Here is a 20,829-nt window from a genome sequence, read left to right as displayed (position 1 = left end):
AAATTCTTCTTGCTGTTTGAACGAATTGTGCTGTACTTCTTGCTATGTGAACCATTACAAATTTTTTTGGTTGGGGGGGGGAGATGAGAAATAATTAATTTTACATATATATGATATGTAAATTAAATGAAAATTACAAAGGCTCTGAATTTTATGAATTACCCCACCCCTCGCACAAGATCTCATGTTTTAAGTGGTAGCTAACAATTGATCAATGATTCAATTCAAACGAGGATATACTTAAATTTTGAGTTTCCCGTTTAAAAATATATATATATATAAATCTCTACAATTAAAGCAAACAAAAATGTAAGCCATGCAAATATTTCTCTTACCTTTTTAAATAAAAATCTTCAGTCTGATAGCTAACGTTGATAGTTTTGTAACATTTTAAAGCTGTCATCAAAATCTTGCAATATTTGTTTCCGGTAGTTGAAGAAGCTACCTGCAAGAGATCATAATTTTTTATCCTGATATCTAATATAAATACCTTGTATGGGTCCACTAGTGAGCAATGGTAAAATATATGAGCATTAGTAATTTCAACTGCAGCTCAAATTCTAACGAACGGCCTACCTTTATGGAAGTTTTAATAATTTTTCCTATGTCTAATGTGACTGAGAGACAGTTTCCCCATGCCCTATACAAAGGCATACCTTATTTTACGTGGATGGCCCTAACATTCTTTGCAATAATCAAATAATTTAACCCAGCCTGAATCTGTTTTCCTTAGAATGCCTATACGATTTTTTCTCCTTCCTCTTCTCATGCCTTCATGGTGTAACTGGAAGCATACTTTATGCATATTCGAGAGGTTCTGGGTTCGAGTCCCAGCGAGGGCATTGCAAATTTTTCACGTCTCCTGCTTCATGAATCTACAGTGACACTCGAACTAAAAGGTGATGGACGATAATTCATCACCATCAAGATCTGGCGATTGGGTCCTGTCAGCCCCAATCGCCCTTTAAAAGGGGGAGTATGTAAGGTATTTTCTTCGTCATTTCCGGATGCCTTTGTGGTGTAATTTGAATCATACTCGACGAATCATTCGAGAGGTCCTAGGTTCGAGTCCTGGCGAGGATCTTGCTTGTTTTTCATGTCTCCTGCTTCAAAAAAAATCTAATGACTCTATAATCAAGACATGGGTTTTCATATTTCAATAACGATTGTTTCCCATATCAAAATAGCTTAGTGGTTGCGTTACAGAAGAAAAAGCTCGTTATAGGCCAGGTTTAACGTGCAGTGATTCTGGGTTCAAGACAGCCGGTAGACGGTATCAATATGTATTTACCTATTTGCCGCATGAAATTCGGTCAAGGCCATTGAATATTTCTGGCTTTCCATATAGCATTTTCGTGCAATATCGAAAATTATTCTCGATTACTCTTAATTAATGTTATTTTTTCATTGTATAGCAATGAAATGTAAAGTTAAATTTCACTTTTTTCATTTTTCAGAGAAACCAACATGGATGCAGGCAAGGAGAAGAAAAGAGATTGTATCATTTCCGATAGTGACGATAGTTCTTGCATAGACATCGAGTGTGACCTTTGCGGAACGTTGTTTGAAAGTGTGAAATCGTACGAACAACATCTGAAAAGTAAGAAACATAACAAAATGTTAAACAAGAACAAATTGAAAAAGGAGCTGAAAAAACCTGATGAATTAGTAGACGAAGCTAATAACAAGGACGACGACGATCAAGATTCAGAAATCCATTGCAGTGTCTGCGGAAAGGCGTTTAACGACCTGTTCCAGTATAAATCGCACTTGAAAGGAGGTGTGCATTCAAAAAATCTCAAAAAGCAAAAATTGAAGGAAAAATTGAAAGACATGGATGGTATCATCGATGGTAACGTTGAAAACGAAGGCGACGATGATGGAGTGCTAGAAAAGCCGTATGCCTACTGTGCTGCTTGTCAAAAACACTTCAGCGGTCCGGAAAGTTACCAGCGGCATTTGAAAGGTACTACACACGAGAAAAAGCTGAAACATCAAGCAATTCTTGAAAAATTTAAGAAGGATAATCCAGATGACGCAAAACTTGTAGATGATGAAGATGATGGATATTTAAAATGCGATGTGTGTAGTAAGTTCTTTAGCGGACATGTCCCATACTCCATACATGTTGAGAGTGCTGTCCACAAAAAAGAAGTAAAAAGGCGGAAAGTTGCGGAAGATTTAAAAGATTTTTATATTCGCGATGCTGAAAATGCAAAATTTGTATGTAAGGAATGCAAAAGACCTTTCTCAGACATTCTTGCGTTGAAGATTCACCTGGAGGTAAATGACCACGAAAAGCAGAAATCAAAACGAGAGATCATGAATTTATTATCATCTCATTCTGAAATTGTTCCAGTGAAGTGTTTAGAAAATTCGGTGTCAGATGACGAAGGCGAAATTGATGGAGATGCTAAGCAGGACTATGATTTTCTTGTTTGCAATATTTGCCGTCTCAGTTTCAGCGGCCCTGCAAGTGCTCGAGATCATGTAAAAAGTAAGAAGCATCTTCGAATGAAGAAAGAGAAAGAGGACATGAAAGCTCTGAAAAATAAACTGAAGATAATGCGCCCGAATTATGAAAACGAAAACACCTCTCGTGATAAACACAGTGACGACACAGCAATGATATCTAATTCCAAAGCCGACACTGCTGACGATGCTTTGGACACATCTAAGCAAGATGGCTTTGAATTCATTTAATAACTATTTTAGAATCATATATGTTCTGTTTGCATTGTTATAAATGAAATTGCTCAATTAATGTAGATTTTAAGAATATCTTTATATATCTATATTATCTATCTATATATATATTAGAATATCTCAGAACTTCATTTTTCATATTTTACGTTTAAGACTTGTAACATTTTTATGTACTGCATTTTTTTCTTTATTGGGCTTAAATAAATGTTAGCTGTAAAAATTAATATTCAGATTCCTTAGTATAATATTTCGAATTCCTTGAGCAATATGCGCCTAATTTGAGAGTTCGTATTTGTTAAAGTTATTACAAATTCTGAAGTGACGTTAGACATGTTTCATGGGATGTTTCCTGTATATATGTGAACATGAACAGATAATTATATTTAGTGTCTTAAAATCGTTATCCACGAACTAACTGCATTAAAAATCTTTGTTCAATTTAATTCTTCTAAACTTTGCAAAGTTATTATACATAGCATTCATTTGTAATTCATTTGTAATTAAATGTGCATACTTAACTTCATTTTCTATGCAAAATATAATACAGTTTGTCAAATTTTATGAAAGACTCTTCTTAAAAGATTAGACAAAAATTTTTAAAAACATGTTATGTGAAATGGGTACGGGCATTTCTTAGTTTCTTTGTACGTATTTTGAGTTATTCCATATGCATATAGCTTATAGTGTTGCTTACAGTTACAGTTACAAATAGCAAACAATTGCATTGGAAATATAATGAAATCCAATTCTCGAAATTCAAAGTAAGTATTTTATATGCAATTTCAACCTTAAATTTTTCGATTGTTTACAGCATTAATTTTTGGCCGGGGAAAAAAATTAATCTTAAAGAGCAATCAATGAATTTTCTTTCTAACAGGAAGAATAAATGAAGAATTTTTCAACTAAAACTTATTTTAGCTTTATATCTTTCAAAATGCTTTTTATTTTTCTTTTAATTAAACCAGATAGCATTCTATTTTATATTTAAATTTAGAAGGCAGTGTATTGTGAATTTTTCTCAGAATGCCTTATTCCAGTTTAAAAAACTAATCACTTTATATCCAAACTTGTAGTTGTTATTTCATTTAATTTTAGCTTATTTTATTTATTTATTTATTTATTTATTTATGTGCATGTGTAATTTTTTATCAACTCCATCTAATGGTTGCATAAATTTTATGATTACATTCTTCCCTTAATAACTACAACTACATATAATAATTACATGAATTTTATGATTCTGATAGTTTCATAAACTTTACAGTGATTTCACATTAAAATGCAAGACTCTAGGAAATAAAAAAACTAACAGAAGTCTTAAACGGAATTTATAATAAGCATTAATAGCCTTTATTATGAAACTTTTACAAACACTACTGTTATGATTCTTAAATTCTACCAAATTCTGTTCTATGAAACTCTAAATATGTAATATTTATTTACTATAACCTTTAAACAATACCAAGGAATAAAAATTCCCAGAACTAATTTATGTGTACTCTAAAATGGTATTTGTATATTGAATCACACATTACAAAAAGTGGGGAATATGTAATACTATAAAAACACTTAGGAGGGTTTTTACATTCATACTTTTAACTTTTGTAATATGCAGTAATGCTTTAAATTATCTCTTGTAAGTTCATTTATGATTTCAGTCTAGAACCTCCATCCAAGAGTTCAGACGATCACATGCACACATAAAATAAGAAAAATCTGTGCTACAAATCTACGCTCAAAATTATGCTTTAATTTATCTTAGGCTTAAATTGAAAGCTTTGGATAGGTATTGTTCCTGTCCCATAAAATGATATTGCTGGTGCTCTGGAATGAGTAATCTGTAAGTGAATATTTTCCGATTCTAAATCATACAATGATGTTTATTAAAAAAGCGTTCTTGTTTTAGATAGGCTAGTTCAAAATATCGTGATTATTAATTATGTACTGTTCTTTTTTAATAAATAAGTCATTACATTCGATAAAGCAGTTGTATTCATTTGAATTAAATTTATAGGTGAAACAAAAATCATTATTGAATAAGAACTACTAAATCTAACTTATTTACACATCAAAAGAAACTTATATATCACTGTATTTCGTCCTGTTTTATTGTCCACCAGCGGCCGAGCGGTAACGCCGCTGAACACTGGTAGTTCGGTCCGAGGTTCGAATCCCGCGAAAGGGCTAGCTGCATGGGTGTTTTCGAGGTTTTTCCCATGTGTAACGTCTATCCGATCCAGTTCCCTTAAAATGACCTTCACGAAGGCATCCCTGCCTTAAGGCAGATAGCCCTCGAGTGCTTTGCCGTAATCTAATAAACCAAAACCAAACCGTCCTGTTTTATTCTACGCCTTCCCCTTACAAGCAATACCATTCAAGACTTGCTAGCAGAAAATTATAACATTCCAAAATAAAATCCTGAGAGCAATTATTAATGGCAAAAAGGCACTAATACTTATTTTAGTATTACTAGACGGAATTAAAGAAACATTTTCTTAGTATCATTTTAATTGAAGAGAAATAGATTACACATTTTGTATAACATAAAAATTAGCTTTTTTATTTACTTTTAGCACAGTGAATATAAAAATATGTTTGTCTTTCATTTTAAAATCTACGCAATTGAACCTTAATTTCATTTACTTACTTTAAATCAAATGGAAATTGAGTAATTATAAAAATAAAAGTAATTCCATTGCCTAATTTTGTCGGGAAAAAGACGTATTAATATTGTTTTACGGGACAGAAATTAAGACATAAAATTATAATTTTTGTTGAAATAACGAAAGTATAAAACTCCTTAGTAAAAGAAATATTTGTTTGTCTTTACTGTAAAAAGCAGAGCAATTATCCGGAGTTTTCAAACATGTCGACTGATCGTCCAGGGATTGGCTTTCTACTGTAAACAAATTTCTGATAGAAATTTATTTGTTTGTTTGAATGCGGCAAAAAACTTCAGGTTTGTCCCAATAAAAAGAATTCCATGATGTTTTATTTTCCCTTAAAATGGATTTTTCTTCCGCTGGATGGTGGCAAAGCCTTACTTTAACGAATGAATGTTTTATAATATGTAAATTTACAAGTTGTCACAGTGCAGTGAAATTTTTAAATTTCTTTCTGAAAGCTTCCTTTCTTAATTTTCCTAAGCTTTTTAAATACGAATGCAGAAAATATCCTGTCGTTGTCCATTTCTGCAAATGATACATCAAAGCAAAACTACAATAGATAGATTAGGTTAGACAATTAAACTAGACGTAATTAGATGTAAATTTTAAATTTCTAATAACAAAATTAAAGTATCTTGTTTGCAGAAGTGAATATACTCATTTAAAATAAAACTATTTGGAAAACGTTTGCCGGCGTAGGTTAAGTATATATTTCAATTTATAATAGTTTTCGTCACATTTATAAAATTTTATAAAGTTAAATACAGTTTTAAATTCATGTTATTTATAAAACGAAGTAACTTGTATTTTTGTACAAGAATTAATATTAATTTACCCTCTTGCCACAGGTGAGATTGTAACTTCATTCATATATACGTACTGAGTAAATGTAATTTTCTTGTTTTTATATTGTTATCATTTAAATAATTAATGTATTTATTTAAAAATTTAACGCGTAATTATATTTCTTTAACCTCTCAAGTAAGAATACTTGTGCATTTTTGGTTTTCATGTTCTTAATATGTAACGTGAATACGAGCTAATTTCCTTAAAAGTCCTCCATAAAGGCATACGTTCTCTTAGGTAACCAGCCTTTGCGTGTTTTGCCATATTTAAATAATCTAACAGACGTGTAAAAAAACGTTCAGCGTTGAAAAATAATATGCCATTTGTAAAATTAAAATATTTAAAAATTTGTTTTATATAACTCGAAGTATAACATCATTTGTAATGTGAGGCAAGATACTACGCATGGAAGGAATTTGTGGAATTAATTTTGAAAAACAGAAGAGCATGATGTAAAGTATTGCAATAAAATGCATAAAATAAATTCATTTTTCCCACTATCTTTTAATATTAAAAAGAACATATAAAAGAAGTTAAAATATGTATAAAATAAAACTCACTGCCTAAATTAAAATTGTTACAGCTAATTACAGCTTTAAAACTTTTTATTTCCGATACTGATGACATTTTTCACATCTATCAGATAATGAATCCTGCTCATTTAGTCATTTTTGTTAAAAAATATCTAATAGCTCCAGTTTTAACTTTAATAAGATCAGTTCATGGAATTACTAATTGGGCCGCCCAGACGGTATACTGAGAGTCTGACTGAGATACCAAAGAGCCTGGGTTCGAATCCCGGAGAAGGCATGAATGTAAATTGTCTGTCCATTCATAGGAGGCAAAAGTGGCCCACATATTAGGTGCCTCCATAATTAAGAGACCACCACACCTGCCCTTAGGAGTGGCCGATGACAGCATAGGCAAGTGCCTGCCATTCGGAAAAAAAAAATTGGGAACAATTAAAACATCATTTGTTAGACGAATTTTTGGATAAAATTAATAGCTTTCAATTACATCAAATAATGGAATCTCGTGTCACCTAGACGGTATAGTGGTTAGTGGAGCCTACTACGGTACCGAAGGGCCCAGGTTCGAATCCCGGAGAAGACATGGATGTTTGTAATTGTACATTGTCGGTGCGGCAAAGCAGCACTCTAAATATGCAGTGAGCCGAAAGTCCTCTTGTGTGGATTGGTGGGCGTGGAGAGGTGTGGAAGACCCCCGGATCCCCGGGGTGCTCTCCCTCAAAAATTGGGGGGGATATAGAAGTTCATCCTTTCTTCGGAGTTCCATGTAATATGGACACGACAACAACAGCAATGGAATCTCGTCGTATGAAACCATTTGAAAAGTTACAAGAATATAATTTAGCCATGAGAGATCTCTCGCATAAAGGTTCTATTGATGATTCTTCTCTGATTGAGAACGTTATAAACGGTAATTCCTGATTCCTCAAACAACAAAATAATTTTTTACGTCTGTAAATCCATTCCTGAATTAAAAAAAAAAAAACTGAAGATTTACGAAAAACTCTCTAACAGGTCAAAATGTTTGAGGCAAAGAAGAAATTTCATAATTCCCTTCACTATGTTAAACTTGATAATAAACGTACATCAAACACACAACCAGTGTGCTATTCCTGTGATTTAAAAGGACATAAAAGCGTCAATTGATCAAATGAATCAAATTTGCCATTTGATTTATCAGCAAAATTTTGTTATGGCTGCAAAAATTAGGTCATGTTCTTGCTAACTGTCCCAAAAATCCTCGTAATTCCACCACGGAATCTGATCCTAAACATTCTACACCTAATAGCACTGTAAATGCACTTTCTGCTCAAATTTTTTCCAAACATCCTATGCATGTGGATATTCAACTTGCATGAACCCCGTTAACTGCACTTTGTGACACTGGGTCACAAGCCACGCTTATTAGTGAGGAAACATACCGCAAGATTGGTTCTCCACCATTACACCCCTCCAAAATTACGTTCTCAGGAATTGGCCAAGACACAGTTCAAAGCATTGGATTCTTTCACGACTCCATTAAAATTCAAAGCACTATTTTTCCTGCTAAAATCGATGTAGAAAAAGAATATTTGATTCCTCTTGATGCGATTATCGGAATTGACTTTTTGCAAAAAAAAAAAAAAAAAAAAAAAAAAAAAAAAAAAAAAAAACAGTTTACATTTGATCAAGACGGTATTCATTTATGCAACAGTAATGATGATCAAATTTTTGTTAACGTTGGTAATGTCAACAGTGATCAACCCTTTCCATTTGGTCTTTCACACATCTCGAACTCTGAAATTCGTAAGGAAGTTCAACATATCGTTACGCCTTACAAACAACATAAAGCTAATTCTGTTATGAAAGATTTTGAGGGAACGAAAGAAAGTGAAAATCAGTTGAAGAAAACAGTTAAGTATGAGGATGAGGATGACAGTGACAAAGATGATGATGATGACAATCATGAAGTTAAAGAAGATGATGACAATGACGAATTGGATTTGGATGATGATGACATGTATGAACATGATGTTGACAATGGTTATGATGGCAATCATGTAGCTAATGAGCATGATGTTGATGAAGATGATGCTGATGACATTGATCATGTTGATGAAGATGATGTTGATCACAATGACAGTGATGATGATGGCAGTCATGAAGCTGATGATGCTGATGTAAAAGTGGGCCGGATAATGAAGAAACTGTGAAAAATAAACTGTGTCAGTTAAAACAAGGTTTACAAAAATGTACTGATCATGCAAAGGAGAGAACACCTGCTAAAATTGCAGAAACTCCCAAAGAACAGAAACTAGAAAAAACTCTGAAGGCGGAAAAGACTTCGAAAACTGAAAAAAGAAGCTTTTCACAGAAAACTCTTGATGCTGAAGCATCTATTGGTTCTACATCTCTCATCTAATCTGGTACTAGAACACTTTATCTGGAAAATTTACTTACTACAGAAGAAATCAAAGCTTTGTCTTTTAATATTTTAGATGTTGCTGTGCCGAAAAAAGTTACAAAGAAACGAAAAAAATTATTTGCATTTTTAAAATTTACTAGTGAAGCTAAAGCTGGGGAAACGCGCAAGCGAAAAAATTACGAGATCAGACTATTACATTAGATTTTGCTGGCGTGAGAAGCAAAAAAAAAAAAGAAAGAAAAAAAAGAAAAGAAAAAGAAAGCAGGAGTCCAAGGAAATTATTTGTGTCTGGCATTCCAGCTGATATTACAATTTCTCAAATTGCTGAATGTTTTCCCAAAAGCATCTCAGATAACTCAATTTATCACCTGTATATCGAAATGCTACCATAACTTACGTACAGGAGAAAGATGCAGTTGAAACTTTTGAGGCAACAAAGAATGCTCAAACAGCTGGGAGAAAAATTAATGTTCTATATTCTTTAGCTACTCCACGCCCAACGAAAAGTAACAAAAGGTCCTAGAATCATAGAAGAAAAAAAAATTGAAAGGACTTCAAAGGAAATGAAATCTTCAAAGGAATGATGAAAACGGTGTGTTCTATTGAAGCTCAACAGTACATCCTCCATTTACAGAAAGAAAATATACGGCAGTATAAGCAAGTAAAACGAGCGACTTAAACGTCGCAAACCTGCCTGTAAATGCAAGCTTCGGAAACCAAATGGTAATACTCAAGTTGTTCGGTCCTTATGAAATAACGAACGTTCATCCATCTGATTGTTACGATGTACGAAAGATAGGACATGAAGACTTCATCATAACATCAACCGCTGCTAATAAGATGGAACCGTGGTGCACACACTGAACATTCGCCACCAAGACATTGATTTTTTCACTTTTTCTGCTTTTTTTTCCCCCCAGATCTCTTGTCTTTTTCCCCCCGCCCGAGGACATCTGATCCATCAGGATGCCCGTGTGGGCCACAAAAGTCTTTTTTACGTCTACAAATGGCAACGTCCACAACAGTTAGATGGTTCTGCAAGCTGTGTAAAAAAATTTCAGATAATTCCGGCTTTGAGACAAGACGCTAGAAGAAGCAGCGATGGACTTCGAATGCGAAGGGATATAATTCCTTCTTATGGTGTTATTCTGTTTTGATGATACCACGAACGGACTTATTTTCTTCTTACTTCTTTTCATGTGTTATTTTCATGTTAATTATGTTCGCATGCTTTAATCATTAAATTACTATACATCCTTACTGCCGTAATCATTGGGACTGAGTGCAGTCACACCTTACAACCCTACATATAAAATATATGTACATATATATGATAATTTAATGCGTAGGAGGAATCTGATACTTTAACAGCTTGAAGTCATGGTCGGGAATGGATATTTTGATGTGTTGCAGCTTGAAGTCTACGTAATTGGAGGCATAAGCGACAAACTTCCAGATGTAGCCATTTCAGAACATAATTTTATTCCACTATAATTCACATCAGATCATTTTGTAGACAAGGAATTTATCCGATCATATTTCAATACGATAATTTTTTATGTACACTAATTTTATTATTAAGGTGTAGGCATCGTAGACTGAGAAGCGAAGTAGTGAGAAGATATAAGCAAGTTATAAGCTAGGGAAAGGAATGACGTAAGTAATTTGCGAGAGGTATTGATACTACTTAGGTGCTAAGTAGTATCAATACTAAGCCGTGATTGGTTAATTTAAGTTTTAGTTATTTGGGAGAAAGGATGACTTTAGAGGTAATTATTTCGGATTTATTAAGAATGCTGTAAGATATAATAAAATACGATGGCTACGCTAATAAATAACTGGCAACCTCAAAATAGACTCTTCTAAATTTTGTGTTCTCTCCTTAAGTTCATCTTTACTCCTAAATTTGAGATCTTTCCAAAATTATATGATGCATACATAGCGCTGCTTGCAAAGAGAAATTAATCTAAAACCTAAAACCTAAAATTAACCAATTGCAGCTTAGCTCTACATATGCACCTGCCTAGTATAAACACTGCTTCGCGAGCAATTACGTCACTTTTTATATAGTTGGATTAAAGCGACTAGTGCTATGAATGTCGCAAATCTTGTCACTCCTCATGAAGTAAATAAAATCATCAGGTCTCTCAAAACCCAAAAAGCTCCAGGTAGCGATGCAGCAATCAGATGCTCAAGAACATACCGTTCAGAACTCTCTGCAAAATCACGTGCATTTTTAACGCCTGTTTCTACAATCAGTACTTTCCACAGGCGTGGAAACATGCTAACATCTTTCTCGTTCCGAAACCAGGAAAAAAGCATGAAAATCCCGTAAACTACAGGCCCATTAGCCTGCTGTCATCTATCAGAAAAATTTGCGATAGACTCATATGTAATAGATTGATCAACAACTTTTAATGTTTAGCAGATCATCAGCAAGGATTCAGGAAAAAACTCTCTACTTCGACGCAGCTCCTTCGCCTCAGTGAATTCATAGGCTTGGCTATCCACAATAAAATGAGTGTTGCAGTCCTGATTCTAGACGTGGCAAAAGCTTTTGATGGCGTCTGCCATCCAGGTCTGCTCTACAAACTTATCAGACTCGACCTGTCCGTGAACTGGTTTTGCTCATAAATTCTTTTCTCCAAAAGCGTACTTTCACTGTCAAACATGGAAAGGCGATATCTGCTGTAAAGAATATCCTAGCTCAAGGTAGAATCCTTGGGCCTTTATTTTGCATAATTTACGTTAACGATTTCCCCAGCTTTCCAGACGACGTTAACATTCTCCTAACCAGCTACGCCGATGACACGGCAATTGTTTCTAAATCACGTCGACCGGGCCATGCTCTGGCTAGGCTGCAAGAGAAAATTCCAGCCATAGAAAAATGGTGTGGTTTTTGGAAAACCAGCATTCAATTCTCAAAATCTAAAATTCTTTTCATCAAGACTCGACCAAATTAAAACTCAAGTCACCTTTTTTGGCTCCCCAATCCCAGGGGTCAACAAAGAAAATTAACTTGGATTTATCTTCAATAGTAATTTCTCATGGAACGATCAAGTGACCCACGTATTTGGAAAAGCCTGCAAAATTATGATCAGACTATTCCCACTGTTAAAATGTGAACAACTATCTCTACATCTGAAAAAGAGACTATATTGCGGTCATTCGACCGATTCTCACATACGCTTCCCCTGCCTAGGCAAACGCAAAAGACAAGGACTACAAAAATCTTCAATGCCTTCAAAACAAGTGCTTAAGAATAATCACCGGAGCTCTCTACTTCGTCAGAAATCGTAGTCTGCACTCGGATTTAAACTTAGAACAAATTCAAGAATTTATTAATCGCATCAATGGAAAATTCTTCAACAGAGCGATTAGCTACAACCCGGCTAATTTCGCTAATATCTTAAGTTACGAAATACTCGATGATTTTAAACTTCTTCGTCCATTCGCCGCTCACTTGTTACAGTCTACCTAAACTGACCAATGAGAGCTCAGCTTATACACTCAGTAGTTTGCAAACTCACCGGAAATTTGTTTCGGAATCTACAAACCTCTTCATGTGTTCCGGCCAGCTTTCTGCACTATTCTGCCCGCAAAAAGATATCAAGCAAAAAATCATCTAAATGAATTCAAGAGCGTTCAAAATGGACGTTTTTGTTGAAATATGACACCCGAAATTCTTCGCTATTACATTACTTCCTTTACTTCTTGCAAGGAAGTAAAAAATAACTAAAACTGCAAGCTATTAGCAGGGAATAATTTATTTCGAAAGTTTTATTTAAACATTTAACACTGAGAGTGGATCATTAAATAACGAGGCAAGAATAAATTAAGTATCGAGACGAGCAGATATACCTCCCATTCAAGACAAATTACCTAAGTAAAGTCGAGAAAGGTCAGGGAGGGGAGACTACGAATTTACTTGTGGTCACACTAAATGTTTGCTGTTTAAGTGTGCATGTGCAATCCATGAGACATTCACACACAATGTGACATCTCTGGCTGGGACGGACGGTTCTGTTCTGAGCTCTTGATCCTTAGAAATTAAACCTTTGCCTATCTGGCTTCGTATTTTAGAAATTAAACTCTGCCCATACAGCAAGGTTTCGAACAGGTCTTCGTGAACATCGAGATTGTTTCGCAGAACACTTACATCTTAATTCCACGAATTATTTTCTTATCTTTCATCGATTTTAATGTAAACATTTGAACCTGTTTTCGTATTATTTTAATTTAAGTTGTTATTTTATATGTTTTAGTTTATCATTACTTGTTTAATTAATGCTTGTGAAATTTTAATTTCAGAAGAGAAACCCTCTTCCTAACCACATACGACACTTCGGCAAACCCCAAAAATCCCTTTCAGCGAATCGTATAAATTCTGATAATGAGATTTGTTTACTTCTGTTAGATTCGCAGTTGTGACGGCAAACGAGATGATTCTTTTTCGACTCTCTCTACTGTTCGGCCTTTATCTTTAGGAAAGCGCGCGAAACGGTCTGCGAGCGTTTACACCTACCTCTTGCATTGGGAGGTGTTTTTTGTTTCTCACAAGCGGGGAGTGCTGTGTTTATGCTACTTATTTATTTTCGATAACTGAAAAGCAGTCGTGTATAGTTATTACACTTGCTGGGTTTTTTTGGGGGGGGCAGAGGTTTAAACGAAAATGGACAGTTCTTCTGTTCCTAATAACCAGCTTTCCGCGGATGAAAGCAAATCCATCAACAACATCAAAATCAGAATTTCTACTACTACCAATTTTCAATACTTCAGACATTTCCTTCGCGAAATCAGTGTGGAGATACCTGCCCCTTTTCACAGAAAGTAGTTTCTCTTGTCTAATTAAACCAATTTTATCTCCTCCAAGCGAAAGTGTACGATAAAATTAATCACATTAAATAACATTAACTAAAAGCTTCCCTGCAAAGTCAATTTAAAGAGCAAATTAGATCTCCGACTGCTGATTTCATTCCTGCAAAAAGACCCAGAAAAAAGCCAAATAAAGGTGCCACTTCTGTTATTGCCACTACCAATAGATTTTATGAACTGTCTACTCAAGATGTTATGTACGTCGATCCCCAAGACAATGATGCGGCCTCTCAAGTTGCTGCCGGTCCATCTTCTCAGATCTATATTAATAATGCTTCGTTATCTACTCACCTGTGTTCACTTCTGCCAATCTAACACCAGCTGCTTCTAAGAAGCAGTATACTGTTACGAAATGTACAGGCGCGGTGAGATAGCTTTCCCGCAAAGCCGGTTTAGGGATGCCATAAAATGGCAAGGGAAGGCAGAGTTGTCACATTTTGGCCAGAAATCGCCCATTTGGCGACAAAATTGGCGATGTACCATGGACGGTTGGAGAACGTTCTGGAACGAATTCTTACAGGTTTAGCCTAGAATGTTGTCGAACACAAGCCGAAAGCTATATAAACCCTGCTGGTCCGCTGTTAGTTAGTGTGCCTCGTCAAGAGTGCGATATAGTCTCGAGTTAGTCAGTCCGTGCGGAGTCGATCAAATTGATAGCCGGGCAGCGAGTGCCGAGTGGGTCGTCAAGTGCATCGATGAGTCTCTTAGTGTATCGCGGTTAGTGCATCGAAGAGTCTCTTAGGCTGCTATCACACGTCGGTTTGTTTCGAAAGAACAACTGTTTGGAACAATTTTTCTGCTTTGTCACAACAGCCAATCACCACAGGTCGCTTTGGGGTTAACACAGGGAAAACTGGTTCTCCATTACAAACAAGCTAACAGCATTCGGCGCTGATAGCTGATTGGTTGAAAACGAACAACTTGCAACTTTTTTCGAAAGGAAGAAAAAAGTCGCACGTCTTTCTTTCAATAGTAAACCAGGCAGAAAAATTGTCCCAAACAGTTGTTCGTGTGAAACAAACGCCGTGTGATATGGGCCTTAGTGTATCGCGGTTACTGCATCGTCGAGAGAGTGTGTTAAGCTCCGGGAACGAATGAACCGAAGAGTCGGGAGCTGTGTTCTGTGTGTCGTCGAGTTGTAGCGTGGGGAGTCTCGAGAGTACGTGGAGTTCCGAGAACGACCGAGCAGAGTCAAGTCCTGTACTCTGGTGCTTTGCAGTGAAGCTGTCTCCACCGTTATTGCCTGATAGTGTGAAGGCTGTGTCGCTGATTGTTTCAGCGTGTTTATTGTAGATCTTCGACGACTGTAAAGTGTTTTGGAGCTGTCCTGATTAATATTGGTAAATAAAGTGTGTTTCGATACGTTGTTATTCACTCCAAATCCACACGAACCCCGTAGGAACGTGAAGGAAGAAAATAACGTAACAGTACTCTTACTGTATATGTTGATGGTATTCCTAATGCCGATCAATTTCTTCATGAACAACACGAAATCACTGAGGAAAATGTTTTTGGACAAGTCATAGACGTTTCCCGGATGCCTCAATGCTTCGCTTCCTCGAAAAATTAATCGCGGAAAGGAATATTCAAGCACACATTTCCCAGCTTCCAGAGGATAAACTCCTTAAAATTGTTATCAGAGGTCTTCCTACCAACAAAGTACACAGACTGCGGATCATCGAGGAACTAAAAGACATCGGATATTACCCTACTCATACGACTCAATGAAATGACGTAAACTGAAACCACTACCACTTTTTCTCATTTACCTACCCAAGACCGTAGAAAATAAGTCTACGACCTTCACACTTCTTCGTATACTTCGGTGTGAAACTTGAATCCCTGAGAAGACGACCTGAGCCTGCACAGTGCTATAAATTCTAGAAATTCCATCATAGTTCGCTGCATTGCAACTGGAACCCAAAATATGTCCGTTGAGGGCAAAACCACTTTACTGGATGAAGCTGAAGAAGAGCTTGCCTCGAGCATTTCAGAGGATGTTCTAGTAGGTATGCTTAGGGTTTCCAATTTCCAGCAATAGTGCAGGGATTAAGATTAAAGACAGAGTTAATTTCCACTGGATCAGGAACACTATTTGGTGGGATATAGATATTGGCCATATTAATATTTCTGTTGTTGAGAGTGATAACGATGGCAGTGCTTTCAAACGAAGAAGTGCGAATGTTGTGCCTATAATGGGATAACTGCCTTTTCACGTACGTAAGGGTGCCACCAGCTCTTCCGATCTGTCTGCCTGCATCGTAAGCTTGGTAGATGGGTAGTAGAACACTGGAATAAGACTTGAGATGTGTTTCCTGAATTAAGACTGAGATCGGGACGAAACTCCTTCACGCAATTGATCAATTCGTTATTTTTATCTAACAGAACGTTAGCATTCCTGCCTTTTACTGGAATTTCTTTGAGGGGAAATAAAGATGATTGCTAAGAGTTTCTAGCATCTGCGCTATATTGGCAAACCTTTTGATTTGCTCATTGACAGCCTTGAGTTTCTGCATACGGGTTGTGACTATGTTCCAAATTTCAAGAAAATTAGCAAAGTTCAAATTAGAAGAGTTATTTTCCTTGGCTTAAGGCGCAGGAGTACTACTGTTGTTATCTTGAGGTGTGCGAGAACTTTGAACAGAAGAGCTGATGAGAGCTGGAAAGTCTAGAGTAAGAGGAGATTGACGACGGGTGGAGGGCTAAGGATTAGAAGTGGATACAGGAGCAGGAATGAAAGACATAGTGGAAGGACTATTGCTTAAATTAAAATAATTAAAATGTTCACTTACGCGTCAAAATAAATTATTACACTACCAGCGTATCACGGACTCTAGAAACTAATGAAAATATTCTAAAGTATTCATTTATTTTGCTAAAAAACTGCTTGGAACTTAAATAAAATATCACTAATGTAAATAACAAGTCATTCTTCTTTAATAAGCCTATTTAACTATACAAACATATATTTGAGCATTAGGTAAATAAAATTAAATTAAAGCAAGTATAAAATACAAACTACATCTATTTGAAATCCGACATATTTCTTGGGTTCTGAGGTGATCCGGAAAAGCTGGCAGCATGAGGCCCTGAATACAAAACAGATTTAAGTTGTTCAACGCGAGGAAGAGTACAATCCTTAGTCAAGTGGTTTTACCCTTAACGAACGCATTTTGGGTTCCAGTTGCAATGCAGCGAACTATGATGGAATTCCTAGCATCTATAGCACTGTGCAGGTCCAGGTCGTCTTCTCAGGGATTCAACTTTCACACTGGAATATACGAGTTTGTGAAGGTCGTAGACTTATTTTCTACGGTTCTTGGGTAGGTAGATGAGGAAAAGTGGTAACGGTTTCAGTTTACGTCAATTCATTGAGTCATATGGATAGAATTAATATCCGATGTCTTTTAAGCTATGTTCAGGCGGGGGCATAAAGGGCATACGTGGTTAAAGCCGAGCTGCGTTACCAAGGCAACCAGTCTGTGCTACGTCACATAATCTGGTTTAAAGCTCGTGGCACAAGGTTCCAAGTTTTCAACTTTGCGTCGAGTTTGGGATAAGCGTCGACCAATCAGAGTGAAGTTAAAACGAAGCGGCTTTCTTTAAACGATTTCGCTGTCACATCGAAGGCGACTTTTTTTTTAATATGAAGCCTATCGTATCCGAACGAAATAATGAGTTGATCTCGCAAGAAATCTACGATAATGACATGCAATTTTTAATGAGTTTTCACAATAAATTGAAAAATATGGATGAAACTCGTAAAGCAAAAGTTAAGCTCAGTATCATGCACGCTGTGTATGATCCTGTAGATGATTGATCCCATCCATTATTTTTCCTTTTATCATGGAAATCCTTTAAAAAATGCACGCTTGCAAAAATTTTATTTTTTCTGTGTAAATTATTATTATTACTTTCTTTCTGTTTTATACTCTGTTATTGCTCCCGACGTTCCCACCAGGTATTTCTCTCACAGTTTCTTCTTCTTCAATGGCCAGACAGCCCAGGATGGGCCCATATATTCCTCAGAATCGAATTCCAAGCTCTTCTATACCTGACCATGGACATCCAATTGGTTATTTTTAAAATTCTTAAGTCTGTTTCAAAACAGTCGAGCCACCTAAGTTTAGGTCTCCCTCTTTTTCGGGTGCCGAATGATCTGGCCGAGAAGATCTTTTTAGTTACTCGATTTTCATGCATTCTGCACAGGTATTTGCCCATTTAATTCTCTGAATCCTTATATATTTTACTATATCTATTTTTTAAAGCATTTATAGAGTTCAGAGTTAGTTCTTCTTCTCCAGATATTGTTACATTTTATGCCACCAAAAATACAAAATACTTCTCAAAATTTTTCTTTCAAGGACAAAGTTTTACTTTTAGCTTTTTCTGTCATAGTCCAGGTCTCAGCAGAGTATGTAAGAATGGGTCTGATTAAGCTTTTGTAAATTAAAATCTTCGTTTTTCTGCCAATGAAGTTAGACTTCAAGTATTTTTTTTAGACCGAAAAAACATCGGTTAGCATCTGTGACTCTACTACGGATCTCGGGCATTAAATCATTGAGAGTATTAACCTCTGATCCTAAATATTTAAATTTGCTAACAGTTTCAAATTTGTAATTCCCAATTTCAAAATAGGGATTGCTGTTATTACCACATGCCATGTATTTAGTTTTATTTTGGTTGATTGCTAGATGCATTTTGCTGGTTGCAGCCTCTAGAGATGTAAGAGCTTCTCTAAGTGACTCGGGACTGCGTGCGACTATGTCAATATCGTCAGCGAACGCAAAAATCTGAACAGATTTGTTAAAGATAGTTCCACGAGTATTAATGTTGGAGTCTTTTATGATTTTTTGGAGGGCAAAGTTAAAAAGCAAGCAGGCAAGTGCATCCCCCTGCCTGATCCCATTTGAAACAACAATAGGCTCAGAAAGATTATTCTGGATTTTAACCCTGTGTTTGTCTCAATAAGAGTAATGGTGACCAAATTTATAAGTTTTTCAGGTATTGCAAATTCTCTCATAGCTTCGATTAAATATTTTCTGTTTATTGAATCGTAGGCAGTCTTAAAATCAACAAAAAGGTGGTGCGTTGCAATGCCATATTCATTAGTTTTTTTTTTTTTAAATTTGTCTAATGTTAAGATTTGTTCTGCTGTAGATCTTCCTTTGCGGAAACCACATTGGTAATCACCCACAATATTTTCTGTATAAGTTACAAGTCTACTAAAAAGTATATTGGAAAATAGTTTGTAGAAAACACAAAGTAGACTGATTCCCCTGTAGTTGGTACATTCCAAAATGTCTCCTTTTTTATGTATAGGACAGATGATGCTCAGTTTCCAATCTTCGGGTAAAACTTCTTGGTTCCAAACTGATTCGATGAGGTGGTGATTCTCACAGCTTCAGAATCATCGATTTCTTCATTACAAATAGCATTCCATATCCGTATTACATTTCTGGACATAGTCTTCTGTTTTCCGACCATAACCTAGTCTGCCTCACTTTGCCACCTTTTCTACTGTTCTCCTCTCTCCCATGCTACTTGTATTTCCAACTGGAGGTTTAGAGACATCTGGAGCGCCAGGACTATTGGAAATCCGAAAATCACATCTATCACTGATCTATATAGTGCTGTGAGTAAATCAACACCGACATCATCTCTTCCATTAAATATTCCAGTAGTAGCTACAAGCTAAATATGCGTACACAGAACTACACGCCTATCAGTTTTCTAAGTGCTCTCTCCAAAGCTACGGAACGTGTTATCCTCGACATTCTCATCAAGAACTGTAATATCCTTAATTTTTCCCCGCTATAGCATTTTGGTGTCCGGGCGATGCATAGTACCACTTGAGGTACGCGCGAGTAACGCGTGCCTACAAAAGTATAGATAACCTTAACTAGAAAAATAGCAATCTTAATTGAGATAGGCATTTAACATTAAGAATGAGATTTAATAAGGAGAAGTAATATAGATACATAATAATGGTTTAAGGAAGCGTACAGTCCCACCACAGATCGGCGTTACATATCACGTGGAAGGCACAAGACGAGTTGTTTCACAGACACGCACGCACACAGACTGAAGTCGTTACCCAGAACTGCCGGGGAAAAATTCTTCTCTTCCCGTCATCCCGTAGGGTGGTCAAGCAGGTTTACTGGTTCGCCAATTGACGCTTTTCTCCAGAGTTTTTGAGTCTGTATCGCCTGTTTGGCGCTGCCGTTACATACTCCCTCCGCAGTGTCAACGAAATGTGACATACTGACGTGGGGGTCGGATTAATCGTCCAGAACGGGTGATACCAATGTCCGAAGATTTTTTTACACTCTTTGGAATAACTTGTGAAGAGTCCATGGTTACAAAAGCGGGTTTCAATCTATCTATGGAGATTGTTTGCTTAGTCCCTTTTATTTCGAGATCAAATGTTTTATCTTGTCTTTCTAGCACTTTAAATGGTCCATCATACGGAGATTGCAGTGGTTTTCGAACTCCGTCGTGTCGAACAAACACATGCGTGGATTCGTGAAGCCGTGGATGAATGAAACAGGTTCGCTGACCGTGGTTAGAAGTCGTAGTCGGGCGGACACAGGCAAAATGGGATTTTAAGTCCTCCACAAACTGTTTGGGGGACGCGTTCATAGGTGTCGAATTGAAAAATTCTCCTGGGAGACGAATCGTCTTTCCATACACAAGTTCAGAAGTGGTTGCTCCTATGTCCTGCTTGCGGAAACCCATCAGAAGCGTTGGAAGAGCCGCCACCCAGTTACTGGTATCATAAGCTTTTAAGGCAGCTTTCAAA

General features: G+C 36.2%; 1 protein-coding gene across 1 annotated transcript in view; it reads left to right on the top strand.

The window, feature by feature from the left end:
• Nucleotides 1-2,930, top strand: part of LOC118193225 (uncharacterized) — a 34,258-nt gene extending 31,328 nt beyond the window's left edge. Inside the window, exon 2 of the mRNA XM_085819241.1 lies at nt 1,458-2,930. Within this exon, the coding sequence (XP_085675367.1) occupies nt 1,468-2,703 (1,236 nt within the window). The 5' untranslated portion in view covers nt 1,458-1,467 and the 3' untranslated portion in view covers nt 2,704-2,930. The remainder of the gene's footprint in view (nt 1-1,457) is intronic.
• Nucleotides 2,931-20,829: the final 17,899 nt, after the last annotated feature.

Source organism: Stegodyphus dumicola, chromosome 1 (genome assembly GCF_044657685.1).
Source record: "Stegodyphus dumicola isolate Sdum_Otavi_A_Nest chromosome 1, ASM4465768v1".
Taxonomy (NCBI): domain Eukaryota; kingdom Metazoa; phylum Arthropoda; class Arachnida; order Araneae; family Eresidae; genus Stegodyphus; species Stegodyphus dumicola.
Note: the sequence above shows the minus strand (reverse complement) of the source record. Positions and strands in the feature narration are given on the sequence as shown.